The sequence below is a fragment of the Magnolia sinica genome, chromosome 15 (genome assembly GCF_029962835.1).
Source record: "Magnolia sinica isolate HGM2019 chromosome 15, MsV1, whole genome shotgun sequence".
NCBI classification, from domain to species: domain Eukaryota; kingdom Viridiplantae; phylum Streptophyta; class Magnoliopsida; order Magnoliales; family Magnoliaceae; genus Magnolia; species Magnolia sinica.
Genome location: NC_080587.1, coordinates 71012512 through 71039263, shown reverse-complemented (window position 1 = coordinate 71039263; position 26752 = coordinate 71012512). Strand labels below are relative to the sequence as shown.

The 26752-nt window shown below is 40.7% G+C and overlaps 1 protein-coding gene across 2 annotated transcripts; it reads right to left on the bottom strand.

Annotated features, from left to right (window-relative positions):
* LOC131226659 (metal tolerance protein 4-like) lies at window positions 1–26246 on the bottom strand. 2 transcript variants are annotated; one of them, XM_058222272.1, is made up of 7 exons: window positions 26018–26246; window positions 8272–8444; window positions 7706–7904; window positions 4011–4189; window positions 1990–2140; window positions 953–1086; window positions 1–761 (listed from the first exon to the last, which is right to left on the bottom strand). In XM_058222272.1, the coding sequence occupies exons 1-7, from the start codon at window positions 26208–26210 to the stop codon at window positions 582–584; spliced, it is 1209 nt and encodes a 402-aa protein (XP_058078255.1). In that variant the 5' UTR covers window positions 26211–26246; the 3' UTR covers window positions 1–581. The 2 variants fall into 2 exon arrangements, with proteins under 2 accessions (XP_058078255.1, XP_058078254.1); XM_058222271.1 differs by lacking the exon at window positions 26018–26246 and adding an exon at window positions 9821–10186.
* Window positions 26247–26752: the final 506 nt, after the last annotated feature.

The window sequence follows — 26752 nt, the reverse complement described above, 5'->3', positions numbered from 1 at the left end:
TTCTGCAAAACTTTTTTTTTTTCCTCATATCAAATGAAAATGAAGAATTTTCCACCATTCTGCAAATGAATTCATAACCAATGAAAATGAAGAAATTTCTACACACCCATCGCTCTTAACGGCCCAACCAAAAGTTCATTTAGGGCCAGGTGCTCAGGCCCTTTAAAAACTGAATATATTGTGGCGCGTTTGGTTGCAAAATAGAATTGGACTGCACTTACCAGTATGAACCGAATTGGAACTTCCTTCCATAACAGTCATATTGAGGACCTGGATTCCATATTTCAATTATGTTGTTACTTGCAAAGGTGAACTGGAATTCCTTGGTACGAATGCTAGGAAACATCATTAGTTTGTCACCTTTGATGAAACCAAATGTTTCATAATTCAATTCGATAGTGTGTCCAAACGCAGCCTCCTCCAAGTGCAACTCTCATGTGTGCAGGACCGTTTGCATGCAAACCTTAATGTGAAAATCCTATGTATCCGAATCATCTTCAAAGTCGAAATACAATCAGTTCTATGTGAGAGACGAACACAGCAACTCACCGTCGGATGGGAAGCTCTTTGGTGCAAAGAGCTCAAGGCTGGCTGTTGGGCAGCCTATTAAGAACTGAATGCTCCGGCTTATGATCGCACTCAAAATCAAGATGAACAAACGCACGCTCGACTTCCGGTAGCTCCTCGATCTTTATTTGCAAAGTCTCCCCAATGGAATGCGCTTCTTTCAGAGGCAAGTCCTCTGGCAGTTCGATGTCTACCTGCTTTCATTACATGCTGTTATAACCCAGGAAATTATAGGGTCCGTGATCATGGATGTTGATCAGGTGGGTCCCACCTTGGATAGAATGACCCAACTTAGTTATTTCCACTTCAGTGAACTCAATATTGCAATTCCAATAAATAGCAGATCCAAATGCAACTTTAAGAAAGTGAATGTTAGTTAACTAACCTCCACGAAATAAAGAACACCAAATGTGTAGGCTCGAACGGTGTCGACGCGCTTGATTTGAGGATGGTGCCTTATGACAAGGTATGTTAATTTCTGCAACATTTCCGGAGGGGCAGATTGTCCTACCAGAGAAGCTGCATCAAGAAGCCTTTTGGTAATTAGTCAAAGATGACCATACATTGTTTAAATTTCAGATAGAAAACCCTTAGTTGCATTGTGGGAGAGGCATTCAAATTCATTGTTTTCCACAGTTTGAAAATCCTCAATACCATTCCATTCTTATCCACTGCATTTCTCTTTATTTAGACACCACAATTACAATTTTCCATGTCCGCACCTCGGATTAATGGAGGGAAAATCTGAAGAAGTCCCATGGTACATGGAGATATCATTGAACAATGGCATCTTTTGGAAGTGCCGCCAAATCAGGTTCTGTATTGTGATTTGGGTTGCATCACGTTCGCCTTTGGGGAAGTGTGGGAAATGGAAAACACGGTAAGAGGTATTCCGTTTTCCCTGTTTTTTTTTTTTTTTCCTTCTTCTTTTCCACTCCAAATCCCAGTTGGGACTCATTCTAATACCAATCGACATTCGGATACTGCCGCCAAAAACAGAGCACTTCCAAAAGTGAGTTCTGCTGAGCAAAGATGCCGATATGGAATGTATGAGATCCACATCATCAATCAGGCGGGCCTCGTATAGATATTCACTGACCCAAAACTAGGCTGATCCACTCATCACATGTACCTTGGATATGGATAATTGACAACAATCTTACAATCATTCTTTCTGTACACTATGGTCCACCTGATGAGTTGACTAGCCCAAGTTTTGGGTCAATGTATATACATGATGTGGCCCACTTAATAAATGCTTGGATGTCATGCACATGTACCGCACTGGGATGTGGGCCACATGTAAAGCAGGACAGGATCTATATGAGCTTATCAATCCAGCTGCATCTCAAATTTGTGAGTTTCAGAAATTCTTCTAGGATCACACATGAACTTGTGCAAAGAGATAAAAAGACTATATACCTGCATTTTCCAGAACGGTTCCCGACCAATTGCAGATTGTATAAAGCGCGAGGATAATAGCGCCAATGGGGTCAATCCACCAGTAGAACTTATCTCCAAGAACTGCAGCCGCTAACCCGACAACATTTGTCACGACATCAAAGTAATGGTCCTGGATTGTCAGCATTGGAAGCAGTAAACTTTCTGAGAAAGCGGAGACATGCATGTAACCAGTAATTTCGGAATCTGGAGATTAAGGGCGTGTTTGGACGCACGACTGAATTCAATTGTGAGGGTTCATTGCAATTAAGAGCATAGTATCAAAACTTAATGAATAAACCCAAAACTTGGCCAAGTCAACTTGGCTTGATGGGATTTCAAGCCAAGTCACCATGAAACTCGATTGTGAGAGTGACTCATTCTCTACTCGGGTCAACTCGAGCCGAGTCACAAGCTTGAAAACAGTTTTTTCTTTTCTTTTTCAATTAAGGTGGGGGTTCAAACCCTAGACCTCTTTCTAAGGTACCAATGTCCCTAACTAGCATGCCAAGCTCTGCTTGTTTGGTCTTTCTTCATTTTTTTTTTAATGTTTTATCCTCTTAGAAATACACAAAAGATTTATAAAAATTATTAAATTAGTTATTATATATCGAGTCAAGTAAAAACTCGTCCGGGTCTTCAAGTCAACCCAGCCCAGCAGAACATTGAGTTTAGTCGGGTTTTCGAGTTTTTGAACTGATCAAGAGTAAGGTTCCTTTTGGAATGTTGGTTGGACAATTTAAATTGGCTCTTCTTTTAAATTGAAATTATAATTTTCTTTGGATGGTGTGGAAACGCACTCCACATTGAATGAAATAGAGAAAGTTCATCCCTTGAGATGGCAAACGAGTTTAATGCTGCAAAGAGCTTAACTAAGCCCAATGCCCATTCCATTCAATGCAGACATAGTAACTTCCAAGCACAAACTAGGGAAATTGTAATGATGTTTCCTAAGAATCAAAATCACGGTTCCAAGTACCAGCGATATTATCAGTATTGCCAACTTGGCAATACCAATAATACTAGTAGTATTAGCAATTCTAGATATCGGTGATGATATATCACTAACTATTGTCAATGCATTGATATCACCAATGTCTTTTACCATGTAAATTCCAGGCGTCTCTTGTATTGCCAATGTATTGGCAATATTTTGATAATATCACCAATGTATCAATATCGCCAAAAATCTGTTTATTAAAATAATTCAATTTTTTTATAGGTGCATAGTTGTATAATGAATGCATTTTTGTATGTATGCATCCAAGGATGGATGGATGGTTGGTTAGATAGATGGATGAATGGATGGTTGTATGTACGTATGTGTGTGTATATGTGTATGCATGGATGGATCATGCATGTGTGCATATATGTATTTTTCATTCTATGTATGAATGTATGCATGCATGGATGGTTGGATAGATTGTACATGTGTTTGTATGTATGTATGTCCATGCATGGATGGTTGGATGGATGGATCCACCATTTTTCCCATGTTTCCCCAATATTTCCCAGAGTAAATGATACATGCTTTTAGTTTCCCATTAAAGGGAAACTTATTATTTGATTCCCAAATATGAAAATATGCATCTTTTTTATTGTTATTTGATTTTTAAAAATGTAAATATGTGTATTTTAGCATCTCTTAAAGTATCATTGAAAAATTCCACCATTTTCAAATGTTTCTTTGAGTCATTTTTACATCCTTTTAAGCTCTCATTAAAGGGAAACTTATTATGTATGAGTCTTTTTGCAATTAGTTGATTCCTAAATATGCATATTTACATTTTTAAGCATCTCTTGAAGTTTCATTGAGAAATTCCACAATTTCCCCCATGTTTCCCTCAGTCAGCAATACATTTCTAGGAATCAGCGATAATATTGTCAATATCAATACATGTTTCCATATCCCTGGTCAATAATACACATAATGATACCGATACTATGAACACTGATCACAATTCGATTTAATAGAGCTCACAAACACATCTTAAATGTCTTACCTTAGCATAAGCACGAACGATGTTGTTTCCTGAGGTTCTGCAATAAAGCCAAAGGGCAAGTTTTACTACTGTAGCAGTCAACATGATCGAATATAACCACACCAATTGATTAGTGGTCATCTTGGCTGTAGGTTCATTCTTTACGAGTTGCTCCACAGCTTGGACCAGGACTTGAAAGCCTGAAGATATGATGAGAAAGAACAGATGTGTCATTTAAAAAAACATAGCAGTGTAAGATTTCCTTTGCCATTTTATCTACGGATTGATGTTGTTTCATAAGAAGCCAGCCAGCAAGCATCAACCCCAGGTAGAGGAAGGTCGATGTCAGGCAGGAAGGCAGTCCCATATAGAGCTAGGACAAGGCTACAATGATTGTGGTGGTGGTTGTGGTTGAGAAATGAATATGCCTTGCTTTGATATAGAAACCTCAAGCCCAAGAAAGTATCGGACGGTGTAGTTAAGACAATTAACCAAGGCCACCTACCTAAGTCTTTCACTTGGACTTTTGATGTAGAACGTGTCACAGATACGTTCCCAGCATGGTTGAGCCAAAAGAAGATGGACCGTGAATTGACCATAACTTTTGATCCGGGTATCGTTATGGGGCGTACAACCTATCAATCTTTACTGAAACGGGCCATCCGAGGTGAACCGACCCACAAAGTGGGTCACATCTGTCCGTTTCGTCAGAAAACGTGCGCTTTCAGCTCAAAAACGAATTTTTAGAAAATTTTTACTATTTTTAGTAATTCCGATTTTTTAAATATTTTTAGAGTTTTAGATTTTCTTTCCTTTTAGAAATAACTTTTAGTTATACTAGGACTCTTCTAGAGAAAGTTTATTTGCAATTTTTATTTTTAGAAATTAGGCCTTAGAAGAGTTTTATTAGAATTAGGATTTTTATTAGAGTTAGAATTTTGCTATTTTTGGTAATTACGAATTTTAGTTTATTTTTTTCTATATTAATGGTGTAAGGAGACACATTAGACAATTATCAATAATCAATTAACCAATTTCGAATTTATTAGAATTTATTTCTATTTTCTGCTTTCTTTCCTTGTGGATTCGAGAAGTCTCTGTGAGGAGTCCAGAGAAGCTCCGTGGATTCGGAGTAGTTATCCTCATCACGTTCATCCCTGCGTCAATTGGTACCAAAGCGAGGATTCCCCTCGGGCCGATGGCAAACAATGAAGGTATGAATCAAAATCCTGCGGACGATGATCCAGAGATTCGTTATCTTTCGGAAAGAATAGAAGCTTTCCACCGAGAGAGTCAGTTGACCATGCAAGGGCTGCAGACAACCCTCAACCGTATTGCGGATGCGCTAATTCCACCTCGAGCTCAAAGTGATGCTCAACCGCCTGTGGCCGCTATACAACACAACCCTAATTTCTACAAAGCACCATCAGATGATGGTAAATCACAGGCCACCACTTCGATTATGAGGAAGCTGTTATACATGCTAAAGGTAGAAATAGAATTACAGCGAGACAACATCTTTCGAACAAGGTGCACTGCATACAAAAAAGTCTCTAATGTGATCATTGATGCCAGGAGCAATGAGAATTTCGTGTCGAAAATAATAGTGGAAAAGCTACAACTGAAAACAGAAAGATACCCATCTCCATATATGATTGGATGGATCAAGGAGGTCAACAAAACAGAGGTAACTGAACGATGTCGTATATCTTTTGCCATTGGTAAATATTATAAGGATGAAGTAATGTGTGACGTGGTCGACATGGAAGCTTGCCACATGTTACTTGGTCAATCCTGGCAAAATAATATTAATGTTACACATAGGGATCGGGATAACCTATTTATCTTTATTAAAGATGGTAAAAAGATTATCCTCGGCCCTATGGGAAGGTAGAACCAACCTAAGACTTCTAAAGTTGAGGAACAGTCTCTCACAACTAAACAGGCTTTTGTCAAACAATCTGAGGAAATAAGACATATATATACATTAGTTGAAAAGAAAGAATATATGGAGCCTGTGAATATCCCAGAAGATTTGGAGCCAATTTTGCAGGAGTTCAAGGAGATTGTGCTCGATGAACCCCCCGATAAATTGCCTCCCATACGAGATATACAAAATCACGTTGATCCTGTCTCAGGGGCAAGTCCACCTAATTGCCCACATTATCAGAAAAAATATGAGATCTTGAAGACAGATGTGAAGGAACTGATCTATATTAGTCAAGTCAAGGAAAACATGAGTACATGTATTGTGTTAGCTCAAGAGCTTAATGCCAAGTACAAAAAAGCGGCTAATGAACATCGGCGTCAAAAGTTATCTCAGACTTATGTGCCAAGTGTTTTGCGTAACTCGAGGGTGAGTTTTTTCAAGTGGAGGAGTCTGCTGTAGAACGTGTCACAGTTACGTTCCCAGCATGGTTGAGCCAAAAGAAGATGGACCGTGAATTGACCATAACTTTTGATCCGGGTATCATTATGCGGCATACAACCTATCAATCTTTACTGAAACGGGCCATCCGAGGTGAACTGACCCACAAAGTGGGTCACATCTGTCCGTTTCGTCAGAAAACGTGTGCTTTCAGCTCAAAAACGAATTTTTAGAAAAATTTTACTATTTTTAGTAATTCCGATTTTTTTAATATTTTTAGAGTTTTAGATTTTCTTTCCTTTTAGAAATAACTTTTAGTTATACTAGGACTCTTCTAGAGAAAGTTTATTTGCAATTTTTATTTTTAGAAATTAGGCCTTAGAAGAGTTTTATTAGAATCAAGATTTTTATTAGAGTTAGAATTTTGCTATTTTTGGTAATTACGAATTTTAGTTTATTTTTTTCTATATTAATAGTGTAAGGAGACACATTAGACAATTATCAATGATCAATTAACCAATTTCAAATTTATTAGAATTTATTTCTATTTTCTGCTTTCTTTCCTCGTGGATTCGAGAAGTCTCTGTGAGGAGTCCAGAGAAGCTCCGTGGATTCGGAGTAGTTATCCTCATCACGTTCATCCCTGCGTCAACTTTTGTATAAAGAGAATCCAAAATAGAGAAATGGAAGAACCCCTATGGAACCGTCAAAAAACAAAACCCATTTATGCACCGGAACCTTTGAAAATAAGGACAAGTCCTCAAATTTTGACTGTTAGCATGGATATAGTATGCATTTACTAAAAATTTCAAAATAAAGGTGAGGAAAGTTTATCCCTAGTTCATGCATGCAAAAAGACGATGTTTTGTGCAAATGCATCAGATAACATGAGCCAAATGTGCCACCATCAAAGTTCAAGCACCCCATGTTTGCACATGTTCCACCTTCATCAATCTTAAAGCGCCCTACATGTCCCACATTTGTCAATGTTCACATGCACTACATATACATTTATTTTCTTTTGGGGGGATTGAAATAGCATGCTTCAGTACTATTTCAAGCCCCATTGTCGAAAATGGGTGGATGCAAGTCAATCAGGGTGGGTGTAGATATCGATTCCCTGTAATTTTAGTGACCAGATCTTATAGCATCAAGTAGAACAAGGTATCATGATCTTGAGTCTGCATAGTTTGGGATTTCTCAAATGGCTATCTTGAGCAATGTCCATTCTGAAAACACAGCAATCCACAATTGCTGAATCGAAAAAATTAATGTGAAGCCCAAAGAACAATGTCCGTCCATCGAATCATGTCAGCCAGAGAGCAGATGTGATCACAGGCATACATACCTAGAGTAGCCATGACAGCAGCGAAAATGATAATGCCCACCGGCTGCACGCGCAACTTGCCGATGGGGTACTTGTAGATATTTATATTCTTCATCGACAAATGCGTGAACCAGAGAATTCCACCCGCCATAAGATCTAATAGGGAATCAAGTGTTGAAGCAGCAATAGCTATGGATCCACTCCTTACCGTTGCATAGATCTGCACATCGCAGTAAAAACAGTTACTTCAAACCATAGATGTTGCAAATATGTTGGGTTCTTCTGATCATTGGGGCACCATGAGGATGGGCCATAGCCCAAAACATGTGGTGATCAGATGATCCTATCTATTTGATTTCAACAGGTTATACCTGTTCAGTGTTTTCTCAACTTTCAATCAACCGTCCATTGCAGGCCACAGATAGGTGCGATGAATAGGTTGACTTTGGGCTACAACCATACACATGATGACCCATCTAACCGATGGCCTCAATCACAGTATCCAAGATCATTCGGGTGTGTAATATAACATGTCTTCTGAAATGTTTGACAGTGAGGCAGTCAGGAAGTGAGAGTAATGGATTTACTTTAAGCGCCAGCAAAAGAATATTTGCAATGTTAGAGATCTTCATTGCAAATTCATGCTGCTGTTGCTCTGCATGGTCTTGATCCTCATCAATGCCACTGGATGCTTGCAAAGATTCAACTTCCTCGAATGATCTTAGAGTAGCAAATTGCCTTTCGTAGTATTCCTTCTCTCCTAAAACAAGTATGATACAAGTGTTTCAATTTGGCAAAGACAAGGAAGCTTGAGAGAAATGTATAAGCAATTTAAAGTCAAAACAAGTCATGTAGGGCAGCTCATCTTATGAATAAACGAGTTTCCCAATAACAGTTAAGCCCTGTTTGGATGCTCTAATTGCGTTTCTGAATTATCATGAAATTGCAGTGAAGGAAACCATAAATTTAGTTATTTCCAATTTACTAGACCAACAATCAGAATTCATTTTGATTATGCATCCAAACATGCCCTCAATGATTTAATTAAAATAAAATGATGGCATCATAGCAGATTACTGTATATTATTCACATTTTGTGTGTGTCGATTTGATATTATAATCCACACAAGATTCGACATTTAACAACTCATACCTGAAATTAAATAAATTGTTTGAAGTGTTGGAGAAATTATGGTGTTCAATCAAATGATTACAGCTGTCGAACACCTTGCATACGTTGCCAGCCTCAAAATCTCAGTCTGGGCCTGTTTGGATGTCCCGATGATTCTCCACCCAGATCAGTATTTGTCGCATTTCAGGTCAACAGTTGCCCAATCGAGTTTTGGTTTTTCCCATCCATTTCAAAATCACCCCACTTGCAAATTGCAGCATATCCAGGAAGTTTAGTAAAAGACCCATGACATTCAATCGAAACTAACATATTCAATGGCTCTGATAGCTTTATATCTTCAAATGCCCCACTTTCGCAGAGCAATGGGCCCATAAAATGCTTTTGAGTATCAATTGTTCAAACAGGTATATCAAAAGGGTGATCTAGAATTTATTTTTAAAAAAAATTAAAAAAAAAAAAAAAACAGTAAAAACTGACCACAGATGAGTTACCAACATGAGACAAAAAAACAAAGAACACTTCCAAAATTATGAAATCACAGACCACGGACCAAAAAATTCCCTACATGTGATGAAATTTTCAAGAAGGAAAAAAAAACAAACAAAGCCAAATTAATAGAAGATCACTCAATTACTAACAACAGATTAATATAACTCAGCCCATCACAGGCATTAGAGAGAAACCATCCCCAACACCACAAGACAAAACAGAGAAAAGAGCCCTGCACAGGCTACTCACTTGGGCAGGTGGGACCTCATCATCTGTTCCCCCAGTCCAGAATAAGGTGAGCCACTCATCAGGTGGGCCATTCAGGAACAGGAAACAATAGCTGATAGAAAACATCAATCAAGGTGTCCACATTCAGCACAAGTGATGAAAAAACAGCATGATTTTCGCGGCAGGGCAAACAAATAGCAGGGCCCACCTGATGAACGTCTCGCATAACATGCACATGTGCTTAGGATCCCAATCCAAGAAGATAAGAACAACACAACAGAACTCACCTCCCATCAACCCATTGGTTCTTGAAAGATCAAAGTCCAGAGGCTTCTCTGGATCAACCCCACATTTCACCTTCTCAGGCAGCTTCGTGAAGAATTCGCTCGTCATGGAATTCACGGAATTCTTACGGCCCACCCGCCTGTGCCCGATCTTGGGCTTATGGCCGTCCATCAATGGCACAATGATTTCCGGGCCACGGTCCATCAGATCACACACACCCAAAAATCCAAAACAAAGAAAACAAAGAAAAATTCTCTCCAACAGAAACTACAACATGTATGAAGAAAACAGCCTTATTGCTTGAGAATTGAGAGATAGCCGCCCCAAGTTCTTGAAAGATGTGTTTATATTTCTGATTCCTAATTTGAATTTCCTTTTTTTTTTTTTTTGGAAATGATTTTTTTTTAGTCAATAGAAAATCCCAGATACTCAGGTACACTCATCTTAAACGCTCAAAATCTCGGGCCCACCTCATGTCACACCCAAGCTTCAACGGTTGATGTTTTATCATGACTATAGTCAATGGTGTGGATTTTACGAAAAGAGTATATAAATCAGAGTTTGAGAGTGTCTGGTGAAATATAATTTGGGTCTCTGTGCCATCTATGTTAGGTTATACTATTTGGACGGTTTCGATTTAGATGAACGTGTACCACGTGTGGCATGGCTGAGTGCATGTGTACAGTGAAAATACTCCACTTTTTATGTAAGTGAAAGTGTCCGGAGGAAAGGGAGCGGACAAGGTGCGGCCTCACCCAACACGGTGTGGCCATGACCGTGGCTCCCAGCTTTACGTATGTATTATAAATCCACGCTGTCCATTCGTTTATCAAGATCATTTTAGGGCATGATTCTAAAAATAAAGAAGATCTAAGTCTCAGGTGGACTACACCACATGAAACAGTGGAGATTGATCATTAAAAACTTATTGTGGACCAAAAGCGTCTTGGATCAAGATGATATTTGTTTTTTCCTTTCATCCAGATCTATGTGACCTTATACATAGGTTGGATGATAAATAAATATTAATGTGGAATTAATATGAGCCCTGGGAATTTTTTAGTGGTAGGCATTCAATCACCATTCTTTCCAATGGTGTGGTCCACTGAGATTTGAATCTCCTTGATTATTCTAATAATTCTCATAAATGATATGGAAAAACGTATGGACGGCGTGGATATACAGTACATACATCAAGATAGGCCCCACCGTCAGGACAACTGATCCCCTCCTGTGGAGGAAACGGTGTCTAAGGTCAGACACTGACACTAACGACCGTAACGGCTCCGTGCAGTTCCCGAGTTTACCTAACGGAATTCTGACGGACGCGGATTTCATGTGAAAGCCTTTTGCACGAAGCTCCTGCGCTGTAAACATAGGTGGGGCCCACCGTGATGTTGGTGAGAAATCTACTCTGTCCATCCGTTTTGTGAGATCATTTTAGTATCTAATACCAAAAATGAGAAGGACCCAAAACTCAAGTGAGCCGCACTAAAGGAAAAGTTGAGTAGGGAAATCCCACCGTTGAAACCTCCCTGGGTCAACAGTGATGTTTAAATGCCATCCATACCGTTCGTAACGTCATTCCTATTGAGATGAACTGAAAAAACAAATGTTAAGCTGATTCCCCTGGAATATTTCAACTGTGGACGTTCAATCCTCACGTTTTCGGCCCACTTGAGTATGTATCCGTCTTATTTTTGGCACCATGCCCAAAAATAATCTCGAAAAACGGATAGACGTGGTGGATTTCTAACAAATATCACGTGTGGGCCCCACCTAGGTTTCCAGTGCATTAACGTCCTGATCCGCGTCCAATTCTGACAGAAGACTCGGGAAACGAAAGACCTGACTCTTGCGCGTGGATTCGAGAGTATCATTCGCATCATCAAATGGGCGAGATCCTGGCCATTCGTCAGGTGGGGCCCCCTGTGACACATGCTATGGCTCAATATTAGCATTGCTCGGTCATCTGTTAAGTGAACTGTTTCAATTTTTTTGCCAGAGCATGTTCTCATGACCCACCTGATTAATGGTCCAGATCTGGCACAAAAGATTCACGCATGGAAATGGCACCCATGGGCTTTGTCTGATCTAACCATCCTTCTTTTCCTTCGTGTCCGTCCCATCCAATAAATAAACCGGCCTTATCCTGTGGGCTAAGGAAAATTCATGTGGACACATTCACTACACGTGTATGGCCCACGAGATAAATACACTACCGTATGAACGCTTAGACTCCCGCACAGAGGCACGTGTGGGGCGTTTGCGTTTGACACCTGAAGCACTAATCTCTATTGCAACATGCAATAACACGTGAGGGGGCCGTGCCAGTTACGGAACGTTAAAAAGAGACAGAGATTTGATACTCTGGCGCGGTATGATGGTTCACACCAGTGCTGTACACGAACCGAGTTAGCTCGGTTAGCTAGCTCGACTCGGCTGGAAAAGCTTGATTCGACTCGGTTCGAAACTAAGTTCAAGCCAAGTTGAGCTGATTTTTTGAGCTCGAAAAAATTTCGAACCGAGTTTGAGCTTACTCGAGCTCGACTCGGATCGAACCGATCGAACTAGTTCGCTAATTCGATTACTTTGATATTGATGTTGCTCACCAAGTGTTTAACGAAATGACTCAACGAAGTGTCAACTGGTGGTAAGAAAGGTATGTTTCATCAAACAAATACACTTTTTTCTTATGTTGCCTATAAGTAGAGCTGTTCATGAGTCAAGCTAGCTCGAAAAGCTCGCTTGATTCGGCTCGACTCAGCTCGGATTGATTTGGCTTGAAAAGCCCACTCAAGGCGAGTCAAGCTTGTTTACTAAAGCTCAAGTTGAGTTCAAGCCAAGTTCTGGTGTATTTCAACTCGACTCGAAGCTCGAGCTTGACTCGGCTCGAGTAATTTATTTTAATAATATATATTATATTAATATTATATATATATATATAATATTTAAGTTTAAAAAAAGAAATTAAAACTTAAAAGTTTTTACTAAAAAATCCTACCTAACCCTACCGGTCCTCATTCTCTCTTTTTCTTTCCCTTATCCTATCAAGGTAAACTCAACTCAACTCAAGATAAACTTGACTCGACTCGAACTATTAGCTCGACTCGAACTCAACTCGAAAGCTTTGGCAAACAAACCAAGCTTCAATGTTAAGCTCGAGGGTGAGCTCGAGCTCGAACTCAAGTATAGCATGGAAGAGTCAAGCCAAGCTTGGCCCACCTCGCCTCGACTCGGCTCGATGCACAGCCCTACCTACAAGGTGTTTGATGAAATACATGTAAAATGTGTTTTATGTACCGTGAGAAATTGAAAGTGCCGTTCATGTGTTTGTAAAAATGCTGCGGAGGCGAACTCAGCCCGTTCTTAGCTTTAATTGGCAAGAGCTGCTGACCGAGCCGAAGCGAGCTAGCCAGTTAGGCTCAAGGACCGAGCCAAGCCAACTCAGTTCGACTCGTGTACACCTTCACACTCATGAACTCACAGATAACACACGTGGCATAGAAATCACTCATATGTACCGTCCAAACTGTGGGATCAAACTTAGATGGATTCCCCACTTGACATTATGCTGAAATTCTATTCTAACTAGATGGGCCCACCATGATATATGTGTTTTATCCACGACATCCATATATTTAGGGGCCTGAGCCCAAAAATGAGATAGATTCAAATCTGAAGATGAGCCACAAGAAAACAGTGCTGGTTGAAATGTTCACCATTAAAAACTTCCTAGGGCCTACGTAACGTTTATTTGTCAATCCAACCTGTTGATTAGGTCCCACAGACCTGAAAGAAGTTAAAACACAAATATAAGTTTCATCTAAAGCTTTTGTGGGCCCCAATAAGTTTTTAATCATGGCCGTTCAATCACCATTGTATTCCATGGAGTGGTCCGCATGAGATTTGGATCTGCCTCATTTTTGGATCATCATTTTTGGATCATCCCATAAAATGATCCGAAAAAATAGATGAATGGCATCGATAAAATATATACATTACGGTGGGCTCACAGAGCACTATTACATTTCTGCCCCCATCACTTCAGTAGCCTTCTGACCATTGAGGCCTTCATTAGGCAATCCGCGTCCGTTGTCAACGGCTACTGGAGTATTTAATTTTTAAACTTAGATTTTTTTTTCCATTTGAGTATAGTGGCCCACCCACCTAACGTACCTGATCAAAATAATAATTAATAGTAATAAATTGAAAGAAGAAAAAAAAAATCCAAGTAAACAGATATTTTTAAACTCAGATTGCGGATTGCGTCCTACCCCCGCCCGTCTCTAGCCCCGAACGGGCAGTTCTGTGGGCGGGCCCACTGTGATGTATCGGTTTATCCACGCCGTCCATCCCTCCGCTCAGATCATTTTAAGGTATGACAACAAAAATGAGTTAGATCCAACGCTAACGTACACCACACCAAAGATGACCCTTACATTTAATGCAACCGGCATTGCTTTGTGCATTTAATGCAACTGAGCTTATTTTTTGGTGTGGTACACTTGAGCGTTGGATCCGAGTCATTTTTGTTATTGGATCTTAAAATGATCCTAGAGGAGGGATGGACGGCGTGGATAAACCGATACATCATAGTGGGCTCGCCCACAGCAGTGCCCGTTCGGGGCAAGAGACGGGCGGGGGTAGGACGCAAGCCGCGTCCCACTAAAACCAGTCTCTTGCGTGATGGCATCGAAGTCAACCGTGCTAAACAAAAGAGAGTCGCTAAGCGCACACGCGTGTGCAATAAAACTCATGACAAGCCACACATGCTGGTGTGGTATGATAGGTCCAAGATCCAATCCATCCATCAGAAATGCATCACTATATAAATACCCTAGCCAAAAAAGAAAGTTCATCTATAAGCCAGGTGGGCCACTATTTGCAAAACAATTACACTGCTATGAAAAGTTTGACTGAAGTTTTCTAACCCATCTAACTGTTTCCAATGTTGGGGCCAACATATGTCTAACAAAAACCTATTTATGAGAAATAAAGGTCTGAAAACCTGATGGATGGATTAGATCTAACACCTACGTACCATACTGGTGCGTGTGGCCTGTGCATGAACTTTATTGCACACGCGCGTGCGCGTTATAAAGGTCTGAAACCAAAACCGGTAACGACAAGAAAACAAGCGAAGTTATACACATACAAACAAGCGGCATCTCAACCATCCGGTACGCATCTTTTCAATCATTATAAGTGGGGCCTGTGATAATTGAATCCCATCCCAGCTACAAATATTGGACCTTTTAATGCTGAATGTGGAATGGATTTGTGTTATCTTCTTAACAATCTATCTGTGGCTGTGGGCCTAAAATAAAACTGTTGAGACTGTCCCATTAAACGAGATTCTAGAAATATTCCATCCATGGTGGGGCAAAACAGACCAACGGTATGGACGATAGAATCACGGGCCCGCTTTTCAGAGTTAAAAACCCATGTGTACTGTGCAAACATGCAGGTTCAACGTAACATACAATTTCTCCCCTTCATAAAAGTCCATCGTTGATTAAAAACGACAAAAGAAAGTATATGGCAGCTACCTCCCTTGAATTCTACATTATTGCGGTAAACCCCCTTCATTAGAGACGTTACGTAATTTTTATCAAATTACTCTAGTACAGGGAGTTGATTGCCTACACATGGGCCCTACCTATGTTTATTAGGTCATCTCACTATAAAATTGGAGACCCAAACAACTTAATTAATTATTATGTGGGCTACACTATAGAAAATAATAAACAACCACCCAAAAATTTTTAAATTCACATGATATTTGCCTTGACAGTCAAATCAAATTTTCATCCTCGAAAGACTGAGCCAAACAAGGTCGTAGACGCCTGCATTGCGGTGGTCCTACTATCAGCGACTAATTGCATTTTTGATTAGGTGTAATGGCCGATTGTTCAAAGATCACAGTCATAATGTCCAATAACCATTTTAGGTGGGGTACACGTTTTGACGATGTCTAAATCATTAGACTAAGTGAGAAGTTTTCAAATGGTCTAAGAAGTTCCAGAGAAAATTCAATAAATATGTGGATTTTTCGTTGCGTAGTCCATAAGGCTAAGGAAAAATGTCCAATTGTCTTGATGGTGTTTCCTTACATGGAATAATCTCATTGAATCCTTGAAATAGAGGGAGAATATCATCAAATATTCAAATGAGAGGAAATATAATAAGGTCTAACCTACAACTAGTTGGAGTTGAGCTCATTGTGGTGTCTCCACGGCATCCAACTAGTGTGGTTGCCCCATGCCAAAAATGAAATGCCCCAAAAATCATGTAGATCTAACCATCAAGTGGACTATCACATGAGTTTTGAGGATTTTGCGTGGGTGTCTATTGCTTTTTATTATGTGGCCCACACAGTAGCTACATCAATATAATTTTTGGGCCATTCTATATCATGATGGGGCAACCTCATTAGATTAATTGGACAATACACATACACTAAAAGTTACAAGGCATATAGAGAGGAAGGCAAAAAAAAAAAAAAAAAAAACAAGAAGGAAGAAGAATACACTTAAAGATAAGGTTAAGATGTGTTATAGTGTCGATATTTTTAAGGCAATATTTGCACTCTACTCGTGATTAAACTAATTTACAAAACACTTACAACAAATACACCTTCAAGTACTCTGAGAATGTAAACTTCAACCTACAAAACTAAAAAAACAATGCCCTAACATACTTTCGTAACCTACACTCCTAACTTTTTTATTTTCATAATTTCACCTTAATATTTTTCTATTTGTATTTTACTTCCTAAAATTTCTACAATTTTTTAAAACTACTTAAAACAAAAGTGATTAAAAAAATAATAATAAAAAAAGAAAAGATTGTTAAATATAATTATTTTTTCGAAATTACTCGAAAATAAATTTTTATAGACTTGCAATAATACTTAGGGGGGTTTGGATTGTAATTTTCATTTTCCTAAGCTACTTATGCCTCAAGTAGTTGATCTTGGTTTCTACTTATTAAGCTAATGTGATTAAGTATCTTTAAATAAAAAAGTTGTCAATCTTAAATCAAACTTACTTACCTTAGATAAGTTACTTATCTATTATTGTAAGTAGAAAAAGAAAGTTTTCTAGTGATATCTTGGATAATAAGTTACTTAAATTATTTATGCCTCAGGTAGCTTATCTTAGTTTCCACTTATTAAACAGATAAGCATGTTTGGTAAACAACATACTTATCAGTTTCTACTCTCTTTCGTATCTCATAATGCCCCTCTTCAACCGTTTATCAAAAGTAGAAAAGCTTTAAAAAATTAACTATAGTGATTAAGTTATTTTAAGTAAAACAAGTTACTTATAACCACTTATAAACCAAACTTACTTATCAGAAATAAGTTACTTATCTACTACTGTAAGTAAAAAAACGTATCTTATTTGGTGGTATCCAAGCGGGCCCTTAGAGTCCCCTATAAAAATTTTCACAACTTTTGCATTGTGGTTTGTTTTCATAGTATCTTTTCATCAATAACAATTATTCACTAGGATTTTAAATTAACAAGAGTTATCATCATTCACAATTAAATGATCACTAAGAACCACTAAAAATTACATCTTAATATATATATATATATTATGTTTGAAAAATCCATTTTTTTTTCAATTTTCTTTTATACTATGGAAAAAAACCCAACATAAACTGCAGTGGTACAGACCAACCAGGCGTATATCTCTATTTATATAGAGACAGTTGCATGTCAGACAAGAAGGTGGGTGCTGATAAAAGCTGGTATTGAGACGTAGTACTTGGAAATTCACTTTCAATAAATAAGCTAGGAGTCTTATAAAATTGCCCATCATGGTAGAAAAAGACACATGAAAATGACGCATCTTTCATAAATATTAATATCTGGGCCGAATCTGGATTCTCTGTTTGTCACAAACAAACAGTAAATACATTTCCTGTTTCCCTACACTGTGATTGCCCTACATCATCACTCAAGTCACCAACACTGCTGCATGTGTAATCATGTGCTCAATCAGAATGCAATAAACAGTAATTTCATGTTTGTAGGCAAGCAGAGGATCCGGATTCATCCTGGGGCAGGCCGTTGAATTAGGTCACACAAGTTGCAGTCCATCTGAAATGTAATTGCACTCTCCTCACATGTGCAAACACAGCACACGTTTGGAATATCAGAACCAGTTATCAAGCTATCCTACAATTTAGATGCCGCGTCTAAAGAACGAGGATCGTCTAGCAGGCCATATCTGCACGAATAAAAGAACGGCTAAGAGAACTTGACCAACGGTTTCGAATTTGTGTGTACATTTGTGGCCCACCTGACGTTCGTATTTATCTGATCTTAGATGCATGAGGTTTGAACGGTGAGGATCTTCTGATAAGCCGGCCTAACCTTACATGCTTCTGGTTCGTTTCCGAGTGTAATCGGTAAACTGTAGGACCCACCGTCATGTATATAACTTATCCACGCCATCCATCCATTTTTTCAGATCATTTTAGGGCAACAGCCCAAAAATGAGACAGATCCAACGCTCAAGTGGACCACACCACAGGAAACAGTGGGGATTCAACGCCTACCATTGAAAACTTCCTGGGGGGGACACAGAAGTTTTAGATCGAGCTGATATTTTTGTTTTCCCTTCATCCATGTCTGTGAAACCTTATGAATACGTTGGATGGAAAATTAAAATCACTGTAGGCCCTAGAAAGGTTTCAACGGTGGAAGTCACTATCCCCACTGTTTCCTGTGGTGTGGTCCACTCGAGCTTTGTACAAGCTTCGATTTGGGTCCACGACCCAAAATGAGTTTTTAAAACGGATGGACCGCGTGGATAAGACATTATACATCACATGTGGGCCCCACAAAGTCTACTCAATACCCAATCCGATCTAGATTTTCCTACAACAGTTGCAAGGAAGCGCGTACAAAAAAAAAACACTGTGGGGCCCACCGTAATGTGTTTTGACATCAACTCAGTCCCTATTTTGGCCAGCTCATTTGAGGCTGCCGTCCCATAAATAAGACCAATTCAAAACACAAGTGGGCCAAACCACTGGCAAAACAGTGATGGAGACGTCTTCTATTAAAAATTTACTGGGGCCCACCCAATTTTTTTTTATCAGACTAACATTTTGGATTTTTTTTTTTTTCATGAACAGATTGGATTTTATTATTATTTTTCTTTCTCATGAACAGATTGGATGGCATATAAACATTATGGAGGGGCCAGGAAGGTTTCAACGGTGGCGGTCTCCATTCCAACTGTTTCCTTTGATGTGGCCCACATGAGTTTTGTATCTGCCTGATTTTTTGGCCTTAATGTGATGCGGCGAAAATGATGGACGGATTGCACGTCACACACATCACGGTGGGCCCGACCAAGCTTTTTCTTGCACGGCCTCCTTACAACCGTTGACCGTTCCAGCGTGGCACACGTGGAAAGGGCCATGGGATCTTCAGGGAACAGCCGTATGGCCGGCATTGGCCCCACACGTATGAAGAAAGAGGGCCTACTGCTCAACGTATGAACATGCTGGATACTACACACATATGCCATTTAGGCACGTGTGTTGCTTTTTGTGTCTAGCGCTTGATGATGGGTTACTTTGTCGGGTCCAGATGCATCAAAACACACTACAGCATCTTGATCCGTCCTATTTGTACAAGTGGGGCCCATAGATCGGAGATCCACACCATTGATCCGATGATCCCATGACGTGCGGATCACAAAGCGGGAATAACGTTGCCACTTCTCATTTAAACATTTGTAGTTTTTGACTCCATAAGGATCATGCATATCGCAAAGGAGTCAGTACATCCGTGGGCCCCACGCATTTACAACCGTCTGTATGGTCACAGTCACTCCGATACAGGTTAGACAAGTGGGGCCCATCAGCATCTGTACTGTCAACTTCTCACATTTAACCTATGACTAAAGCAGGTGTCCTTCGACCTAAAATCGTACCGGCCGCAATTAAATCTAGATCGGGACCGTTCATTACGGTTCGGCAGGGATCTTTATGATGATACCATCGGATCAAAGCAGGGCTGTCAACGGGCCGGACCCGGTACGGATTTTGAACTGTTTCGGGCCGGGCCTACGCCCATACCGCTGTGTCGAGAAAACCTTTATACCCTGACGGAGTATAATGATCCATATACGTTTGTACAATCAAAGTACACGTGGCATTCATTTACATCAATGCAAACCGTCCAGTCATAAACCCACTTCAGATGGCCCACTTATAATTGGATTGATTGGAGGAACCTATGGTCATATTTGGATTGTCAAGTATAAACCGATTTTCATCTTAGCCGTCCATTTCACGGCCGGCAATCAGACATGACCATTGTAATTTTCATATTATGCTACAAACACAACGGTCCCAGAACTTGGACGGTCCGGTTGAGCTACATGAATGCCACGTGTACATTGCTTGTGCTTACACATGGATTATCCTACTCCGGCAGCAGGTCCAACAACTCCTCCTAATGCAGACCGTTTGTCATTATTGTTGTCAAGTCACCATTTGTACCTTTTGATTTTTGAGCTACCCAAGGGCCCACTTTATTAATGGTCTTGATCTCGTCCCCTACTGCGACGTGTAGATTTTGGGACCTGTGTCCAGGACGCGGATTTCCTGCGAAAGCCTTTCGCAGGAAGTTCCTGCGCAAGAATGCTGTGTGGGGCCCACCATCATGTTTTTGGGAAATGTAATCCGTTCATCCCTTTTTAAATGTCATTTTACCTTACAAGCCCAAAAATGAGGCATATTCAAGACACAAGTGGACCACGGATGGGATTAAAATCCCACCGTTAAAAACTTCTACGGAGCCACGGAAGTTTTTGATCAAGTTGATATTTGTGTTTTACGTTCATCCATACCTATGTGACCTTATGAACAGGTTGAATGGCAAATAAACATCGTGGTGTTCCCTAGAAAGGTTTCAACGGTGGGCTTCATTATCACAGCTGCTTCCTGTGGTGCGGTCCACTCGAGCCTTTGATCTATCTCATTTTTGTAGTTATACTTTAAAATGATATGGAAAATTGGATGGACGGTGTGGATAACACCATACTTCACCGTGGGCTCCTCAGCGTCGCACCTCTACATGTCAACATGCATGGCGAGCTGGCACACGTACGTGTCCATCACATGGGTCCCATTCCCTGGATTCCTAACAAACCTCCGTGGAAAAACTATAGAAAAGGAAAATGATTGATGGTCCACGGTACCGCCCCGAATAGTCCTTAGGCCTCCACCGTCCATTGGGCCCACTCCGTGATCGGAACCGTTCAACATGTTGGGCCTACCATTAACGGCCAACATAAAAAATACCACTTTGATCCTATTGTGATCACTACAAACTGTTACCAGGGGGCACGCACAACGGGTCACGCAAGATGAACGGTGCTTATAGCAAAGGGAAGTCCTACAGTACCCTAAACCGACACAAGATCCATACCGTCCATCAGGTGGGCCTCGTAATATATTTTATGGGACCTAAAGATAGGGAAGCGGATTAGGCGTCACCCGGGTAATGTGGGTCCCACCTTAATTTTGTAGGCTACAAAAGTTTCGGATCAAGCTGATTTTTGTATTATTCCTTCATCCAGGACTGGTTGACCTTATCAACGGTTTGGATGGAAAATAAACATTACAGATCTTCTTAAGGTGGGCCCTGGGAAGTTATTAATGGTAGGCGTTCAATCACCACTGTTTCCTGTGGTGTGGTCCACCTGATTTTTGGATCTGCTTAATTTTTTGGACCATGTCCTGAAATAGGCTTGAAAAACAGATGGACAGCGTCGATATACAACACATCATCAAGGTGGGCCCCACCGTAAGGGTAACACCTAATCCGTTCCCTAAAGATAGGTTGGTCTGATCATCAGTGGCCACATCTGTAGCTTCTTCTCGCCTCGAAAGTAGACCGTTGATCTTTGTTTTTTTATTTCTTTGGACCATCGATAGAAATAAGGACACTACCTGATGAAACCCAACCCTGTTTCGAGCCAGAACGCCCTTATCTTCCGCGCTAGTGGACAACGAAACGTCTCAGAGAGCAGTGTATCAGGACAGTCTCTCGAAGGTTCTAACCCAGCTACTTCTCCCGGAATGGGGTTAGATATTTCTCCCGGAATGGAAGCGAATCCCACAAACAAAAGGCGGTGCACTTCGGGATTACCTCAAATGATACTCCTCCGGAATTATTTGGCCACTTCTATTTTTATTGGAACCGTATGTCACCTCACAGTTGGTTGGCCAAGGCCGAGTAAATTCGCACCATTTGGATGATCATAACCGTTCAATGAATGTACCACCATTGATTGCAGACCCCTGTCCTGATTAATCATTCCGTGTACATTTCGCTGTACATCGAGCCGAGTCGAGTTAAGGTGGGCCAAGCTTGGCTTGACTCATCTATACTATACTCGAGTTCGTGCTCACCCTCGAGCTCAACATTGAAACTTAACTTGTTTGCCAAAGCTTTTAAGTCGAGTTCGAAACGAGCTAGTGGTTCGAGTTGAGCCGAGTTTATTTTGAATCAAGTCAAGTTTACCTCAGTGGGGTAAGGAAAAGAAAAAGAGGGAATGGCAATGGGTAAGATTAGGCAGAGTTTTTTAGTAAAAATTTTAAAATTTTAACTTTTTTTTTAAAGCTTTTATATATATATAATTTAATATTAATATAATATATATTATTAAAATATATTATTCAAACTGAGTCGAGACGAGTTCAAGTAGAGTTGAGCCGAAATACACCATGGTTGAACTTAGCTTGAACTCAACTCAAGCTTTAGTAAACAAGCTCGACTCGCCTTGAGTCGGCATTTCAAGCCAAGTCAATCCAAGCTGAGCCAAGTCGAGTTGAGCGAGCTTTTCGAGCTAGCTCGACTAGTGTACAGCCCTGCTCTTGACCAATTTCAATAATCCGTACGTGCACCAAGATACGGAGGACTAGAATTTCGGTAGTTCTCCCCCAGGTGTATTTCCCGTCACAATTAAAAGTCTGCCTCATACCACCCTTCTCATGGCAAATACAATAGAATATTCAATGAAAAAAGTGCAAGTAGGGGCCTGATGATGGTATGCGTAGGGGCCATGGGTTTTATCCACACCGTCCATCCATTTTTTTCAAAGCCTAAAAATAAGCAGTTCCAAGGCTCAAGTGGACCACACAGCGTAGATTAAACACCTACCGTTGAAAACTTTTCAAGGGCCATAGAAGTTTTGGATCAGGTTGATATTTGTGTTTACCCTTCATCAAGGTCTATACTACCCAATGAACAGGTTGGATGGAAATTAACCATAATGGTGGGCCCTAAAAAAGTTTCCGCAAGGTATCATTATCACTGCCGCTTGCTGTGGTGTGATCCACTTGAGCATTGAATCTACCTCATTTTTTAACTAGTATGATATGACAAAATGGATGGATGGTGTAGATAAAAGCTCCCGTAGTCACTCAGAGTCCTTATCTCTTCCTAACTAGGGAGGGGTAGTACCAAATTAGTAGGTAGCTTTTCACATACATACATGAACCATCCGAGTCGTTCAACAAGGATGTCCTACCATGGAAGTGGACCCCTGAAGTTCAAACCGTCTAACTATCATTACAACCACCCACTGAAATTGAAGGTTTTCGTACCTTTGTCCAATATTTTTTTTAGTGTGGCCCACCTGATGACTGGACTGTCCTAATTTTTCTGGAATCTCATTATCACGGTGAGGGTTACTTGATGTGTGTATCGCCTATACAACCGTGTTATCCAGTGGAGTTATATATTTTCCTAGTCTGTGTCGGTTTACCATACAGCTACATGTTTGTATTCTTACAGATGGTTTTCACATGCTCAGTGGCCCATACGTAGAAATTTGAAAGTGAAATAGAAAAAACTATGGTACGGAAGCCAGGTGGGGCCCACCATAATGTTTGTGAGAAATCCACTCCGTCCATCCACTTTTCGAAATCATGTTAGGACATGAACCTAGAAATCACAAATCAAAAACTGAAGTGGGCCACACGACAGAGGATTGAACATCCACCTTTGAAACATTCGTGGGGTCACAGAGGTTTTTGATAAAGCTAATTTTTTGGGCTTTCAGTTCATCCCAATAGGAATGACCTTATGAACAGTATGGATGGCATATGTATATCATGTTGGGCCCAGGGAGGTTTCAACGGTAGGCATTTACCTACCCACGTTTTCCTGTCATGCGGCCCACTTGAGCTTTGGATTTGCATCTTTTTCGGGTCAATGTCCTGAAATGATCTGGCAAAACGGATGGACCGGGTGGATTTCCCACAAACATCACGGTGGGTCCCACATAGCTTCAGGCTTTCGCTGGGAAACCGCGTCCAGTACAGGTTCTGATTTATTGATGTATTTATTTTTATTTCTTTCAACTGGGTAACTAACGGACGCGGTTTGGCTGGTGACCCCGACACCAGCCAGGTAGCTGATGTCAAAGATCGGTGGGCCTCAACATGATGTATGTATTTTATCCACGCCGTCTATCCATTTTTCCAGCTAATTTAATGGCATGAGCCCAAACACGAGGCAGATCCAAAGGTCAAGTGGACCACACCACAGGAACAGTGGAGATTGAACGCTAAACGTTGAAAACTTCTTGGGGCCACAGAAGTTTTGAATCAAGATGATATTTTTTGTTTTCCCTTTATCCAGGTCTGTGTGACCTCATGAACAGGTTGGATTGACAAATAAACTCCATGGTGGGCCCTAGGAAGGTTTCAATGGTGGGCGTCATTATCCCTGCGTTTCTTTTGGTGTGGTCCACTTGAGCCTTGGAACGGCTTCTTTTTTAGTATCATGCATTAAAATGAGCTAGAAAAATGGATGGACGGCCTGGATAAAACACATACATCATGGCAGGGCCCACAGAGCTTTGACATCAGCTAGCAGGCTGATGTTGCTGTCACGGGCCAAACCGCGTCCGTAACTAACCCCGTTATGGGTATCGGGCATCCCAACAGCCACATGTACAATGCCTAATGTAGTCCTGGTGATGGGTACGGGTACCTCCATGGATAGTAAACGGTTTGGCTATTCCCCCTGCCATTGGCCCGGTGGCTGGTGGCTGGTGATCGGTGCTCTGTGGTCCCACCATAATGTATGTGTTTCATCTATGCCGTTCATCCATTTTTACAGGGGCTTGAACCCAAAACTGAGAGGGATATAAAGCTCATGTGGACCCCAAATCTTCCTAAGGCCCACTATACTGTTTATTTGAAATCTAATCAGTTGATTGGGTCACACAGACCCAGATGAAGGGAAAAAACAAAGATCAGCTTGATCTAAAACTTTTATGGACCCCAAAAAGTTTTTAATGATCGACGTTCATTCTACAGTGTTTCCAGTAATGTGGTCCACTTGAGATTGTGATACACCTCATTTTTTTCTCATTTCCTAAAATGATCTGGAAAAATAGATGGACGGCATGGATGAAAAACATACATCATGGTGGGGTCCACAGAGCACTGACCACCAGCCATTGTCTGGTGGCAGGGGGAGTAGCCAATCCGTTTCCCCATGGGTACCCCTCTACCCGACCCGAACCCAGACTGGCATGCTAGTAGACGGTTGGCGAGCATTCCCCATAAAAGGTCCAATTCTTGGACGGATGGATGAGACTCTTCCGTGTTGAGGACTCCTGGCTAATGATCCATCCACCGTGAGGTTCATTGGATCAACGATCTGGACCGTTAAAATACATACACAGTCGGCACAAAATAAATTGTCTGGATACTAGGATGAAAGCTAAGCCCAGCCATGCCGCATTCAACACGCCAGCACACGTGCCAACAAGTCACACATGTCAAGCCACACTCTTCTAGCCTGGAAATCTGGCCGTTCCACATCTAAGTATGGCAGATGGGTAAAAAACGAACCGACGGCTAGAAATAATCCGTCTCGGCCATCCGTTTGCTTTCTACAGTGAGGCCCGCTTTAGGAGTGAAACAACATGATATCCATGCCAGAGTTCTTAGCAATGTGGCCCACCTGATAGAAGCCACGGATGACTCCCACGTGCGCTATATTGGCACGTGTGCTCCATTGCAGGTACGGACAGGCTCGCTCTACATGCGCGTAGACTTTAGTAGCAAACCTCAAATGCAGAAACGATCTCAATCAAACCCTAAGACGAGAAATGCAAGCAATCAAACGGAAATTCTCGTACCTTTGGATTGTCCCGAGCCGGAGAACTTCCGAGAGGTGTATGATTCGTACTCGACCGAGTAATTTCCCTGCCAAGCTCCTGGAAATCTGTGGAAGAAATTAGCCCTAGCTGCATGAAGAGAATCTACATCTCCTCCATCTCCACCGTCCAATATCAACAACGGATCTTCTTCCGAGATTCTCCGTCCTTCCATCGCAGCTTCTTAAGTTTCTGAAATCGAGCCTTTGAAATGAAGTATAAAAGGCGGAGGAGGTTGGCTGAAGTACCTCACGCCAGCTATATAGCTGCTGTATTGGCGTTAGCAAGTTCTTTGGTTCTAATCACGAGGCATGTGTTATATCCAAACCGTCCATCCATTTGGTCGAGATCTTATTAAGGCTTGAGAAGAAAAATAAGACAGATCTAACTATAAAGTGCACCACATTACAGAAAACAGTGAGGGATTAAACGTCTACCATTAAAACCTTTTTTTGGGGTCACATAAGTTTTGGATCCATATGAAATTTATTTTTCCTCTTCATTCAGGACTTTGTTACCTTATGAATATATTGGATGGAAAATAAACACTATGGTGGGCCTTAAAAAATTTTTAACGGTGAAAATCATGATCTCCACTACTATTTATTGTGTGGTCTAAATGATCTTTGGATATGATTCGTTTTTTGGATAATAATCTAAAATGATCTCTGAAAATAGATGAACGGTGTAGATATAATAAATACATCCATATGGGCC

What these genes read in the sequence shown, in the direction of transcription:
- LOC131226659 (XM_058222271.1), bottom strand. Translation starts at nt 10,022, where the DNA reads ATGGACCGTGGCCCGGAAATCATTGTGCCATTGATGGACGGCCATAAG. An exon ending in TGCTGTCATGGCTACTCTAG is followed by an intron (nt 4,190 to 7,705) that starts GTATGTATGCCT and finishes TCATATCTTCAG; the next exon opens with GCTTTCAAGTCCTGGTCCAA. An exon ending in TCGTTCGTGCTTATGCTAAG is followed by an intron (nt 2,141 to 4,010) that starts GTAAGACATTTA and finishes CTGACAATCCAG; the next exon opens with GACCATTACTTTGATGTCGT.